Consider the following 15607-nt stretch of genomic DNA (forward strand, 5'->3'; position numbering starts at 1 on the left):
TGCCCAGAGAAGTTGCAGATGCCCCATCACTGAAGTGTTCAAGGCCAGGCTGGATGGGCCTTTGAGCAGCCTGATCTAGTGGAAGGTGTCCCTGCCCATGGCAGGGGGGTTGGAACTAGATGATCTTTAAAGGTCCCCTCCAACCCAAACCATTCTATGATCCAATGACTCTATGATTAGACAGCGATATGTGATACGCACTGTGGCAGAAGAACCTAAACCTAGCAGGAGAACTTCTGCTATAGACAAGGATGTTCCTCAAAGAAAAAACCTCTCACTTTAAGCAGCGAGAGCCTTATGAGTTGTCAAAGCCTGTGCATGGAGTGATGCAACTTCCATGTAGTTCACAAGAGGGCAGCAGGGACACGGGCTTTGGGGCTTTTTTTCACCGATACAGGTAGGGTATTTTGCAACCTATTGACCAAAAAGAATCACGCAGCATTATCAGTACTACATCTTGCCTGTCTGAGCACAGGCATTCTCGGCAATGGCTGAGTTGACAGGAAAGCAAACGGCACTCTCCGGCTCCTGGAAATTATGAATGTGTCAGAGAAGGAAGCTAGATAAAGCCCTTTCTTGTAGCAGGTCTAACACTTCCTACTGGGTTCAGAACCCAACCATGGAGCAACCACAAAAAAATCACTCAGTCACCATTTGTGAAAACCAATGAAATAATCTGCCAGCAGGTTCCAAACTCCAAGAACATAAACTGAAAATTAGTAAATGTGAAGGCACAACCAGTCATGAGGGTCAAAAGCTCCCCAGGAGAACAAAGGCATTTCTGCATAGATACTTTCTGTAATCACCTGCTTACTCTCTATCCTATTGTAATAACTGTTTTTACCAATTGCTGTTAGCATACCTTCCTGTCTTAACAGCTCTGTAGTCTCAGATCTTCTTGCAGGTGGGTGCAGTGGCAGGTTATACCAATGCTATTCTTATATTTAGAAGAATACCATAGGCTTGCTTCAATAGCAAAAACTCAGCCAGTTTTATTGTTACACTGCCAACACGCTTGTTCCAACAAGATGTTAATGCATATATTTCCCCACAAAATACTGGCACAAAACCACATCCCCTGAGCCAACACAGAGATATGTGATTTAACTCTACAGTGATCAAACAAGTTATATCGATCTAAGCAGCTATGTATTAGACCCCACCTGTATCTCTAACCATCCTGCATCTTGTGCTTAAACTGCAACTCTCTCAGAGTATATTTACACAGCCCTTCATACACAAGACCATCCTGTCCTTAATAAGTATATCCTCATTACTCACTTTAACAAGACTGCACATCCTGACCATCCTTCTGACACTGTTAGGCCTGTGCAGCCAGTTCAGCTATCAGCCATACCATCCATGAAGCCAAAGTCAGCCAATGCTTTAGCAAAGCTTTTACGTGAGTAACATTTGCACAAATCAACACCTGTCTAGGCCTGCTTGTACAGTTTGTGCTGCTGAGTTTCAACAGAATAACATGCAGTTTGACTCTACAGAAGCCAAGCTCCTGGCTCCCAAGTCTCTGAAGTAAACGTCAGTAGAAGTTTCAGTAGAGGCTCAGTAGAAACGCTGCAATTAAACTGCTCCATAATGAGATGTAAAGTGGACACACCTCTGCAATGACAGGACAGGCTGTGCCATAAACACAGAAAGATTCTGACTAAGGCAGGGAATGTCATGGTGATACAACATCTCTATGACAAATCGATGGACTGTAGCCAAGTGAACAAAAGTCTTAAGAAAAGTAGGACATGATATCTTACATCTGCGGAAGCGCCCACTTGACCTAGAATAGTAAATTATTACTGGAAGCTCTTTATACATCTGGAAGCCATCACAAAGAATGCAGCTCTTGCCAAAAGCATCCCAATAAACTCCATTTTGCGTGGGCAACAAGTTTGAATTATTCCATCCGTGACCCAAGGAATGAAACAGTTGTGGAGTGTATACAACCACTGACACTTCTTTGCCTATCTGCCCTTGCACCACTCAGACAGCAGTAAATTATTAGCTTTTTGCACCTCCCAGAACCTCCCAGAAGTGGCTCCCAGAACCAGGACCTCCATGAGTAGTCAGGAACCACAGCTGGCCGGGAAGGATTTGTCTCTTGGTAGTTCGAGTAACACCAGGGAATGTTCCTGGCACTAAAGCTCAATCATGCATGCTTTTATGTTATTAGATCTGTGCCTGGTGTAACCACTCACTCTCCCAAATGATTCCAGCATCCAGATCAGGTGTTAATATCAGCTAGGAATCATTTTGAATAAACAGTTTTCACGTAACCACCCTGCTTGAGGGAATAAGAGAGTTTAATAGTGTGGAAGTGGTTAGACCGTTCCAGTTGGCCCTAGGACCACAGAACAGCTCCTGGCACGGTTTAGTTAACTAGTACAGATGTAGCTTGTATGTCCCTCGTGTAAATGCCAAAGTCTGAAACCCCACAGCTTTACCAATGCCATCTGGAGAGAATTTCAGCAAAATGATAGATTGTAACAGGAGAATATCACAGAAGTACCCCTGGGAAGCTTATTTTCAAACCTGCGAGGCATAAGAAAATGAAATTAAATCTAAGACAGGTATCCATCTACTTCCCAGGATCTGTTTGTTTCAATGTTTTCAAGTAAATGAAAGAACTGTCCTGGGGTACAGTGTATCACTGGATTAATTAAAAAAAACATTACCACTGTCTACAAACCTGGCCTTACACTAGGGATTTTGTTTTGCTGAATAAAATTAGAGCAAAGGAATTTCTAAAAGTGCATCAATATGAAGAATTAGCTTTCCTGTTCATGGGAGCCAGCTGGGGTTAGACCATGACAGAGCCAAAGTCAAAGAGTGCTGAGACATGCTGCAGGCAAGCCACGCGCAAACGGGCAGTTACTGTACCTCACTTGGCTACCACGGTGAGATTTGCATCAAGTACCTTAGAAACCACAGTCAACTGTCAAGGTCTAGCTAGCTACACTAGCCTCTCTTCTCGGGTAAGGGAGAAACGGTCACTTCCAGAGCACAGGCTCCGGACTAAAACAAAGCCCCAGTCCCCTTGCCGTTGTGGCCAATGGAAAGAGCACGTAGAGCTTCGAATGCCATGTCCGACTTTTAGAGCTCCGAAGTGAGGCTGGGGTTTTGCAGTCAATAGCAGTGCCACTTACATGAAATTCGATTGGATCGGATCAGTTTCCCTACCTGCATAAACAGCTTGCACTGACATAAGAGAAAGGGTGGCATGTCTGTGGGAACAAGCATGGCCCATAAATGCCTCAGCCAGTATTGCAACAGAAAAAAAATGTTTATTAATTACACTGTTAGTAACACAAAACTCTGTCCTCAGGAGGTCACAGATGAGCTGGAGCCCTCATCATTTCCAAAATTAAAGGCTGTTTCCTACTGTGTTGTATTTCAAATATACCAATTGCTAATTAACTTAAATTTAGCAAAAGTGACTATAAATTCTAAATCTAAATACTTCAGAAACATTTCTTCCGGAATACAATCATGACCAGAGTCTAAACATTTAATTTTAGGCCTAAGATTATCTAGGTTCATGTTTACAGTTGGTTTAAGGATTATTTATACTATTTGCATTATCTCAAATTAGAAACAAATCCTTGGAACAATTAAATTACAACTAAAATGTATAAAGGAAAAAAAAAGCTCTTTTAAGATCATTACTACAACATCTACTCCAAACATTACACGTAATGGAAATATTTTGGAAAAACCAGCTATACCAATAAGCACAACAGTGAAACTGATTTAAAAATAAACTATGTGTACACAATGTATTTACTTTGTACAGACCCAACCAACTAGCAAGTCATTTGTTGAAACCAATACTCTTAACACACTGAGAAAGCTTAAAAAAAAAATCAAGGGAAAACAGTAAAAATGCCTAGTTTCGTGTTTTAGAAAAGAAATAGGTCACCCTTGCTGCTCTTCTGATGGGGAACAGAAGTGGCCCTTCAAGGAGGGGGAACAAACTCAAATTGTGCAAAATCCTTTAATTGCCTAAAGCCTAGACAGACTTTTTAAATAATTCAGGCTTTCTTCAAACTGCTTAGGTTATATAGTGTATATTCCCAACCCCCTCCCTCCACACCCCCCACAAACTACAACCAAAGCAGCCAGTGGGCTTCAGAAGAAAGCCCTGTATGAACAAGCAACACAGAAATCCTGTGGTGTTAGCTCTTACTTGTTGTGGGAAACAGGTCCGTACAGAATGCTCTGTGTATCCAAAAGAAGGCCCCTCAAACACAGCTGTTGGGAGTTTTAGAACTTCTTTCAAAAACTGATCAAACTTTGTAAATATCATTAGTCCATTTGAATCTGATATTTGAGAGAAAATATCTGTAAGAAAATATAACAAAACCCTACAGTAAATACATGCTTGCTAAAGAAAAAAATTATTTCAATCCATTTAAACCCCAAGAAATTTATTTTTGTTTTATTCTGAACATAATTCTTATCACTTGCTATCACGATAAATTTTATAAATGAATGTATTCGAACATGCTATGATATAAACCTTCCTGTTTCCTCCATCCCATCTCAACCAGTCGTGAGAAAAGATTCTGCCAGTGCATTAACTGTAACGGCAAGAAAGCAGAAGATAGGAGGCATTATAAAAGTTACAGAACGTTACATCTTCATGTTTATGCCTTCAAAATAAAACTACATAAAATCCTTTGCGAAGTCTCCTAGAATTAAAAAAAGTTGTGAGAATCACAAAGTCAAAACTGGCAAAACTCCTGGCAAACCTAGTGCACGTCAACAGCACGTTGAATTTAAGTAACACAGCGTTAGAAGAGAGCATGAGAATTAAAGCAGTCAGAAACCGGGGTGCGATGACTGCCATGTCCCAGGGCAACACGCGAGCCATCAGCTGAGTAGATGGGGAAGAGGAAATCTGATCTAATCTCATATCAGAGACGCTGCGCACAGTGAAGAGCTAGAATAGGCACTTCTGTCCTTACACAAGAAAAACGTTTATGATGAGATGAGGTATGCTTTTTAATTAGCTACATAGGGCTAAACATATTTCTGAAACCAAAAAGAGGATAGAGCAAGATGTTGAGCAATCTGGTGTCTATGGAAAAAGAAAGGTAGGGAGGGTGGTCCCGGAAGGTGGGAGGGAGGAGGGCAGTTTTGCAGGTATTTTCACTCCCACGCCATGCTCCCAGCTATGGGCCTGGGACGAAGGAGGTCTCCTGAGCCTCCTGCTCTGCAGCCCCTCCATCCCCTCACTGCACAGAGCCCAGCTCCTCCAACCCCTCTGCTCCAGCCACTCCGCACAACCACCCCAAAGCTCTCAGCTCTCCTGTCTCAGGAAAGGTAAAAATATAGGAGAAGATGTGTTGATAGCATTATGAGAAAAAGACGTCATACAAAATAGTAGGACAGCTGCATACAGATAAAGCAGAACTGTCCTGGGATGAAAAATCTCTTTGGGAAAGACAGATCTCTCAAACAGCAAAACTGGGTCTCTGATATACTTGCAGAGTCAGATTACTCTATAAAGGAAGACTTCTCTAACAAGAGCACTAACATTAGCGAGACCTAAAATTTTCCAAGATGTGACAGATACCAGAATTCTTCACTAAACAGCCACTGAATCATCTATGAGGTTATTTAAAGACACCATCAGTAATTAAACATCAAAAAGGATATGTTGACAGAAAATAAGCTTAATTTAAGTGGTCAAAACTAGGTCCATTTAAAAAAAAAAAAAAGACTTTCAGAAAGGCAGATTTCTAGTAAACTAGAGAACTTATTCCAATCTCCTGAATGAACGAGCTTATGAAGAAGCCCACAATATCTAAGTTAAGGGTGATAAAGCTATCTGGAGTTTGTGTCACTGGCTAAACAGACAAGCTTGAAGTGAAGGTCTGAAGCCCTTGTTGAATAATCTCATAAGGCATATTAGGAATAATGGGGGGAAAAAACAGAAAGAAAGAAAGAAAAAAAAAGGTAAACGGGGATCAGGGGGAGTGCCGTATGTTAGAAAATTAAGCCAATCAGTAAAATTAAATTTTACCTGAAAACTGAATGTGAAAGAAAAGTCAAGATCAAGATGCACACAAATGAAAACTATGGAAACAACTAAAACCAATTAGAGAGCCAAACTTCCAGATTCTTAATCAATTCTAGATCAGAATCACTCCAGAAAAGGCACATGTACAAAACCTGAAGGTCTAGTAATAAATCTGTCAAGGTGGGACTGGTAGAACATGACTGGAACATGACAGTACTTGTATTTAAAAAGGACAGAAGTCTTCTGGGTAAATACAGTCTATTAATCTGAACTCAATAGTATGAAAGATCTAAATGATTTTAAGGAGAAAGTTAATTAAAGCTATGGAAATAAATTGAAAATGAGATAAAATAGAACAGGCTATATCGAGGGTAAATTAAAAAAAACCAAACACTAACCTATATCTTGTCATTAAAAAGTGGTTTTATAGTCAAAGTAAAGTTGAACTCATTTACGTGGGAAACGTCCACATGGGAAATTACCAGTGAAACTGGAAAAGATTAAGATTAGTAGGATGTAGTCACCTGCCCTTTTAAAGGGCAGTAAATTTCTCTCAAAGAGAAAACCTCAAGGTAAACAGCAGCTAACATTAATTTCTCACGTGCTCACCTCAGGGTCACAACAGGCGTGTGCTAAGAAAGTTTCCTGATGACAAGGTATTTTACTTTAATGCTCATATAACATTCCAGTTCAATGCTACTATGCTATAAACATTTTTTTTTAAACCAGAGAGAATAAAAAAATTTAGAACTACAAAAAACACTGCTCAGCCCCCAAAATATCAATGTAAAATGGTGCTTGTGGAACTCGTGATTTCCTTTTTCAAACGTTTGTAGTAAAACTTTTACATTATGAACAGAGCTCAATATCATCTATTAAACCTGCCCAACAGTTCCCTCGACAGCCTCTCTTCAGTTGCTTGTAACTGCCAAAACTGACTGTTCCGTGTTTTCCAATCAAGGCATTTCCCTGATGCTTTGTGGAGTTTCAGCTGAAGGCTCTACCATTTCTCTAAGTTCAAAACAAAGCAACAAAAACCTGGCACCCTCATTTTCTAGGGCCTTGACCTTGAGTGTATCCTGCGTCTCACAATTCCTATGAAGTTGTTAATTTTTATCATACAAAGTCATAAAATATTTGTTAAATACTAGGTTTAATATCAGTAAAAGCCAAGAAAATAAATTTAACAGATTAATTAGTTTGACCGTGCTTTTGTGCATGTGTGCATGCAGTTTTTTTGGCATTAATCCGAAGTGTGTATTAAGGTCAAAAGGACAATCCAAGGAAATACAGGCCAGTCAGCCCCACTTCAGTTCGTGGGAAAATCATGGAGCAAGTCGTCTTGGCACACGTTCCTGGGCACACGAAAGAAAAGGTGACTGGGGTCCGTCAGTATGGATCTACTGAGGCTAAATCACACCTGACCAGTTCGATTGTCTTCTGTGATGACTGAATTCATAGGTGTCATTCACCTCAACTCCAGCAAGCCTTTTTACTTTTTTCCCCCACAATATTCCTGTATCCAAGCTGGGATGTCACAGTCTGCATGGCTGAACAACCAGATGGGCGAGTAGCTGGTTGGATGATCAGGCTTGGAGGGTAGCGGATAATGGGTCAAGTTCTACATGGAGACCAATAACAAGTGGACTACTGTTGGAATCTGTCCTGGGACATGTCCTGCTCAACATGCCTGTCAATGATCTGGGAGAGGTCCCAGAGTGCACTCTTGTCGAGTTTGCAGATGATGCCAAATTGGGGGGACCAGGTGATGCCCTCGAGGGCAAGGGCTGCCATCCAGCAGGACCTAGACCGGCTGGAGGAATGGGCTGGCAGGAACCGTATAAAATTCAAAAAGGACAAATGCAAAGTCCTGCCCTTGGGAAGGAAGAGACTCTGGCAGTGATCCTGGCTGTGGAGCAGCTCTGCTGGAAAGGTCCTTGTGGGCTTTGAGGTCACAAGCTGAACGTGAGCCAGCAGCATGCTCTGGCAGCAAAGGTGGCCAGAGGCATCCTGGGCTGTACGAACAGGAGCTCAGCTAGTAGAGGGAAGCGATTATCCTCCTCCACTCAGCACTTGTTAGACCTCCTCTAGGTACAGTGTCCAGTTTTGGGACCCCCCAGAATAAGAGAATTGTTGAGAATCACAGAAGGTGAAAGACACAGAATATGAAAGACAAACTGAAGTGAGCTCTGTAGAGGGCTACAAGGATGGTCAGCAATGCTGGACCACTTATCCTGTGAGGACAGGCTGAGGAAACAGCAATTGTTCAGCCTGGAGAAGATAAGACACTGAGAAGACCTAATACCACCACTCAAGCGCCTACGAGGAGATTATGAACATGCTTTTGGAGGAAAATTTAGTGACTAGGGTTCGAGAGCTAGGTATCAGAGAGGTCATAAGTCTGGGACAGATACTGGAGAGACCAGAGGGTAAGAGACTAAGAGGCTCCAGGGACCATCTACTAGATAGATGAGCATCTAAGGCCAGTCACTGGAGGGATCCATATTGTACAGGCATATATGTGCATATATGTATATATTTATGCCACGAACAGACTTTCATCCTGATCAGGCCGAGGGGGGAACAGAAGCAGGTCATTGGTGTTGTTCATGTTCACATGGGTATTTTCTGTGTTGGTCCGTGCGGCTGTGTGCTCGTGTTCCTACTGGGAATGCATGCCCACCCTCACCACTGGTGGACTGGGGACATGACACTGCAGCAGCCTTTCCTCTATCAGATCAGCAGATGTTATGGCAACTCCTAACATTCGTTATAAACAAATGAGATTAAGAAAGCCTGTCTAAAATCAGGTACTGAGCTTGTTCAGTTTGAATAGATGTGATACCACAACAAACTACATGTGATTACTACTACCACTACTACTTTGGTCCGCTGATTAGGACCAAAACAACTCCTCTTTCACCTCCACTCCTCCAAAAAACAAAATACCCTCTCCCCAAAAATCAAAACCCCAGAGCTAATTCATCTACAGCAGATTAAATTCCAGGACCTTTCTTATGTGAAACCTAGTATTTAGCATAGGTTATTGTATGAATTTTTAGGGTGAACTTCAGTAAGCACTAATGGCTTATGGTGAGAGGAGATGGCCATGCCTCTCACCATGGCCAGATGGTGAGAGGAGAAAAGGAGCTAGCGAGGTGAGGGAGCCAAGGAGCACCACACAGGCAGAGCCAGTCATTAGAGAAGTCAGACAGCCCTTAAAATGAGCAGGATGGAGTCCCGATTTACTTGAAGTTCTGTTTGCAATTTACTTGCAGAAATGACATGGAAGGAAGCACTAATTACTTCACAATGAATCTACTTGAACTCCAAAATGAAGTCATCCAAATCCACAAAATTTGAGATTTTTATACGGCATTTCTTGGACTTAAAAAGCTATGACAAAAATAATAAAGTCCATAGCACTAGGCTGGGTTTACAACTCCTACCTTGCACACCACGTAAAGGAACTCCTTTGCAAGGAGTATCATATCACAGGAAATAATGTTTTCCAGAGACAGCAAAGTGGTATCATTGAACAACTCCCATCTCATATGTGCTGTCAGACACTGTATGGACTGAAAAACACTCCATTTGTTCACATTTTCAGAATTTTAAAAAATAAGCCTGTACATATGCAAGTACAAAGACCAAGTTACTATCACTCATATAAATTATGAGATGAGAGAAAAAAATATTTACAACTTCCAGGATTTCCAGAAAGCCTCGTGTTCCAGCTGAGCTGGAGCGACAGCCTGCTTAGGAAAGGGAGCAGAGGCAGTGCAGGAGTGGGGGTGGAATCAGGGGAACAAGTAAACTGGAAACAGAAGTTCAGTGATGAAATGGGTCAGTAATCAGAGAGACAGGTGGGAAAGGCAGGAAAGGGAAAAAAACAAGACAGCATATTCATAACAATCAGAAGAAGAAAGAAAGAATATGAGAACAGCTGAGGCAGATCAGATCAAAAGTCTGTTTATCCCAACAGCAGATGGCTCAGGCACGCATGTTCCCCAGAATGTTCCTCCACTCACTGAGAGTATCTTTGCATTCAGCAGCCTTTGATGAATTTGCCTTCAGTGAAATTGGTTCAAGGAGTGATCGAGTGGTGTAAATGTTTGATACCAACAACATCCTTTGGTAAAGTTTAAAGAAGCATTGTTTTCTGTTGTTTCAATCTGTCACTGCTAATTTCAGTTACCACCCTTTAGTTCCTGGGCTGGCGGGGGAAAGGAACAGCTGTTTTCTATTCACCACTAACACATTGCTTGTGACTTTATAGAACACTATCCTTTCACCACCATTTTTCTTTCCAGGTTGAAGAATCCTGCTCTATCTAGTTGTTCTTTGTACAGAAAGCTTTCTCTACCTTTGATGATCTTTGCTGCTGTTCTCAGAAAAGATGTATCAGAACTGGAAAGGGCAGCGTACCAGACGGGGGTACCAGAGCAGCACTTGTTCAAAGCATAAAGACACCGTGGATCTATACAGTGCCTTTACCTCTCCACTTTGTTCTTCATGTCCTTCCCCTCTGTAACATTTCATATGTTTTTTAGCTGTTACTAAACAGAGCGTCAACATCTTCACTGAAGTATAGCTCCAAGATCTCTCATCTGGGCAGCAACAACTTTCTTAGCTCACCTTTCTGTCCATCACGTTAGGATTACACTTCACTCCTCCAGCACGCACCACTTTACATATATTCACACTGAATTACACCCACCATTTTATTTCACAGTTACTCAGTGTTGTCAGATGATAATTACAATTCTTCAGTCTATTTTAGCTTTTACTACACTGATTTACTTTGTCTCAAATTGCCACCTTTCACTGTGTTTTTCCAGATCATTTATGACAGCGTTAAAACCAGTTTAGGTCCAGCACTATCCACCAATCTCAATATACAAAGAAGATCTTTATTGCTCTTTGTTGGTTCCTTTTAGCCAATCTTCTACCCGTGCAAAGACCCCACCTTTCATCCCTTTCATCAAACTCTGAAGTGTCTTTAAGTATTTGATAAGGGACCCTCCTGAATGCCTTTCAGAAATCCAAGAAGTCTGTATCAGCCAGAACCCCTTTGTCCAGCTTTTTTTTTGCCTCCTTTAATGAACTCCTGTGGTTTTATAAGGCATCCCTTCACAAAAGCCATTTCCCCCAACAATAAAATCTCATTTATCCATGCGTCAACTAATTCTATTCTTTATTACTAACAGCTTGCCCAGAACATATGGCAGGTATACAGGCCTGCAGCTCCCCACATCTCCCCTCCCAAACTTCACATGACATTTTCGTCTTCCCATTCCCTTGCCCCTATGAAAGTTTTCAGAAAGACAGGTAACCAACAGTTAATCGTTCAGCTATTTTATTACTTTTTGTGAGTTCTGGTGATACTCAGAAACTTATTCCGCTAACAATACGACACACTTCCTCTCGTCTCCTCTGCCCTCAGAAGGTTTACAAGATCCTACTACCCTGAATCTCAGGCTTTCTCCCACGTTCCACAGAAAGCTGTCCTATGACCTTATCTGAAAAGTCAACAGCCTAATTCTGTCCTGGTTTAGAGGAAGCTTTTCCCTCCTGCACAGGTTTCCTATACTCCTAAAATCTCAATTCCAAATTAGCCAAAATCCCCTTTTCCTGGGAAATTTTGTTAATCACGTGCCGAGACTCTGCCTCTGTGTCTAGCCTTGCACATGGCACTGTGAGCGTTTCAGAGAATAACAGTGAGCTGGTTCCAGTCTTTAACTCTCTCTCCAACTAAGCAGAGACAACGAGTGCCTGAGGGGACAGAGGAGTATCCAGGAGTGACAGAGGAGTGTCCACAGCAGATCCTGCATGCAAAGAAAGTGCCATGACCTTACAAAGCAGTGGCAAATCAGCACTACTGTTACAGGTACAAACAGAAAAATTTCTTTTTCTCAGCTGACTCATAACATGTTATACCTGTCAGAACAACAAGAAAAACCTCCCCAAACCCAGGTTTTCAATAGGTGTGGTCAACAGTTAGTATTGTCATAAGAACTAGCCCAGAAACATCAACCGGTGGGAAGTCAGTGTGAGCGACATACTGAAAAGGCAAGGAGAGGAACTGAGTTTTAACACTGAATTAAAAAAAGACAGAAGTGCTACTGTCCAAAACATGTCAAATACAAAGTCACATGCTCTTTGAAAATGATGCTCTACATCCAAACAGAAGTGCATCACAAAAAAAGGGAGAGCAGATACTGGAGGGAAGATCCCAGAAGTACAATGCAAACTAAAGGTCAGCTGATAAGATACAAGAAATAATAGTAAAAGGCACGACAACCAGAATATAACAAAGCTATAAGAAGCAGCACTATTCAGTGAAAGTAGTCAAAAGCCTTTCCTCCAATGTGTATGAACATCAGTTAAGAATTTTTATAAAGAAAGTTACAGTGGCAAAGGAAACAGGAGCCAACAGAGTAAGAAAAAAGGAAGCTTCAAATGCTATGAAGAAAAGCAGACATTATGGAAAGACAGACAGAGAGAGAGAACAGTACCTTAAATGCACAAATTTTAAGACTCGACACCTGTTAAATGCAATATTAAATGAGGTGTCCTTAAGGTGAAAGCATCCTAACTAGGCACCTTTTGAATCAATAACTTAGGCTTAACATAACTTCCGGAGCAATATCTAGGTCTTTGGCTGAAAACACCAACAGTTTACAGATTCCTGTAACATTTAATTCCAGTGGTTAATTGCCTTTTCCACTAAAAGGTCACATTCCCATTTTCTTGATGTGTTTCAGTATTGTCTTGCTAATTCTACAAATAATGCTCCTTTTCTGTCCCAGGCCTGTGCTGAACTGCTCATCTACTGTAACCTCCTCAAATCTTATCCTAATTAAATCCAAAACGTAATCTTTTACAGAGGAGATAGAGTCTCTATCTTTTTCCCCCAGTTTGATCTTGCATATTTTATGGAGGTAATGCATTTTTAAAAAATGCTTAAGAAGTCTTAAATATCCTCTGTCATATATGTCTGTCCCCTTTATTTAACACTAATCTTTAGTCACCTGCAGCTTTGTTTTTAATCTGAGAGTTTTATAGTTACTACCAGATTAAAAAAAAGGCATTTCCTGGTCCTCAAACATGTGCAGCCGTATAATATGTGCATGCAATGATTTCTCACTACCTGTTTTTCAGACCTTGTCATGTAGTTTAATTCAGCACACTAGTATTTCACATTGCTAGTTTTAAAACAAATATAATAAAGAAGCTTAATCATGTAGAAAAGTCTAAAGAATTATTTACAGTGAATGACAACCATGGAGATTAGGAGGAATGAATTATTACAAGATAACTTTCATAAAGGGAATTCAGGGTGAGGTGAAAATGACAGGACCTGAACAGTAAAATCTGGCACTGACAGCAAGATTAACTTCCCAACTCTTCAGGGTGGAAATGAAAAGAAAACACACCCATAACAACAGTACACCTTGCCACTGAGAAAGACAGAAGAACAGGACAAGGACAAAGGACTAAAGGACAAAAGTTCTGTTTATTGATATCACTGATTCTCTACTGATACAGCAGAAGGCTCATGGAAACAAGAAAAAAAGGAAGTAAGATTGATGAAAAGAGAATTAAAAAAAGAGTTAAAAAATAAGAACTGAGAAGCTGGAATTACAGAATGAGAAGATGGAGAGCGTGCCTCAGATGAAGCAGAAGATATACAGAAGCCCCAACATCCTCAAAACAGGGGAAATGGCAACAAATTTGACATTACTATCAGCAAAATCAGACCTGAGGTTTTACACTTAAAGAAGTGCTCAAGCATTTCAAAATAAACAAATGTATTTGTAAAGCCTACCCAATAACAAACTCAGTATGTTTTATGGCCAGCAGATGGCATGTGTAACACCACCGCTAACATAGCATGCTTCATTTCAGTATAAAGACCGCTGAATAAGCAAAAAAGTTAGCTTTCAGAACTTAATACAATAAAACATACGTGGCCAATAATGGAAACAAAATATTTCATGAAATGGTTTGATGTTTTTGAAAATACTTACATCTTAGTTTGTCCAGTATTTTACCGCCACACATTGTTGCTAACATAGCTTTCACTGAAAATACCGTCAACTTCCCATGGCCCTCACTGTGAAAAAAAATTGCATGGTAAGTACTTACTACATAGAATGATAAGTAACAAACATACTTCAGGCCTACGAAGGAAATGCGTAAATGCCCTCCATTAACTACTAAGATCTGCCAAAACTATTTAATATAACATTAAAACAGTGACGACACTAGCATTTTTAATATATTGGAAGAGCTAACAAGTGTCTAATCACAAATCAAATTTTCTTGCAGAATCAGGAAAAATGCACAGATAAAGAGACTATAATTTGTCTTGTTCATCCCACAGCTGTCCTATAAAAAAAAAAGTAATGCGTTAATTTTTTCCATTAAAATGCATTTGTTCACTGTAAAACATCTCATTTTTTCCTCTGCTGCCTTTGTTAGTTGCTTTAAATTTTTACTCCTGGATTCAAATTCTGATGTTCAAATACACATCTAATTCTAAAAACAGTACAGTAATTGACAGCTAACGGAGAAGTTGTATGATACCCTGAATATACCACATAGAACAGGAGTAACGTGAACAATATTTTATTCTAATTTAAGTTAATGAAGCTGCTGTGCTATCAGAACAGATGGCATATTTGGGGAATCATTTTCTAATATCAGCAAGAGAAAATGAATTTGTCTCTATGAAAAGTATGAAAAAGCCCATTCAGCCCGGTATGATATGTAGAAACAGCTACAGGTATTATTCCTGTTACCAGAAAGAAAGATAAGGATGAAATTAGGAGGGAAGCAAGTCACCAGAAACCCAGCAGAAGGCTTGCTGGGTTGAAGCACAGCACAGCTGACACCAGTAACAGGTTCTCCCAGCTCAGTGCTGGCCCAGAGGCACACATCCCGCCTCCCGGTCTCCTGAATTTCCCTGTCACCTGGCATAGTAATAAAGACAGGAGTCAGAGAACTTCCAACATACGACATTAGACAGCCACAGTGTGGCGATCTCAGTGTAAATCCACTGTTACTGTGAAGTCGGTAGAATGTTAGTTTCGTGGTGCGTAGGGCAAAAGAAGTGTGTATAAACGTGGGGAAAAGCTGTTGGAATTCTGAGCAACTTATTGCCAAACAGAAATGTACTGAGTCATTATCCGTAACTATAAACAGCAACAGTGGTACAGACTGATAAGCCACCAAGAAAGTTAGTCACATATAAAAGGAGAAAAAGAATTAAAATACGTTCAAGTAACTGTAATTAAATGTATCAGACAGATAATTTGTACTATCAAGGGAAATACGATGATCGGGAAATACATGCTGAGTCTTAGAAGAGATCTAGAAAAACTCTAGAACACTTCTCAGTGGAAATGAGATGTTGGTTTAACATTTGCATTTGGAAGACTAGCACTTGGAAAGTGTTAAGAGTAAAATTATTTGAAGGATGTGTTGGCTTCTGGTATTGAAGTAGTGACAAGGTCTGATGTCAATGACAGACGAGCAACCAGATGGAAACATCAGGAAGTGACCAAA

At 40.6% G+C, this 15607-nt stretch overlaps 1 protein-coding gene across 17 annotated transcripts in view; it reads right to left on the reverse strand.

Annotated features, from left to right (window-relative positions):
• DTNB (dystrobrevin beta) overlaps positions 1-15607 on the reverse strand; it is a 226569-nt gene that overhangs the window by 182847 nt on the left and 28115 nt on the right. For 16 of the 17 annotated variants that reach the window (XM_072858125.1, XM_072858126.1, XM_072858124.1 and 13 more), the window contains 2 exons: positions 14068-14153; positions 4196-4350 (listed from right to left, as the gene is read on the reverse strand). In XM_072858125.1, the coding sequence (XP_072714226.1) occupies positions 4196-4350; positions 14068-14113 (201 nt within the window). In that variant the 5' untranslated portion in view covers positions 14114-14153. The remainder of the gene's footprint in view (positions 1-4195; positions 4351-14067; positions 14154-15607) is intronic. The other variant, XM_072858123.1, reaches the window with a different exon arrangement.

Source organism: Ciconia boyciana, chromosome 3 (assembly GCF_034638445.1).
Source record: "Ciconia boyciana chromosome 3, ASM3463844v1, whole genome shotgun sequence".
Lineage (NCBI taxonomy): Eukaryota > Metazoa > Chordata > Aves > Ciconiiformes > Ciconiidae > Ciconia > Ciconia boyciana.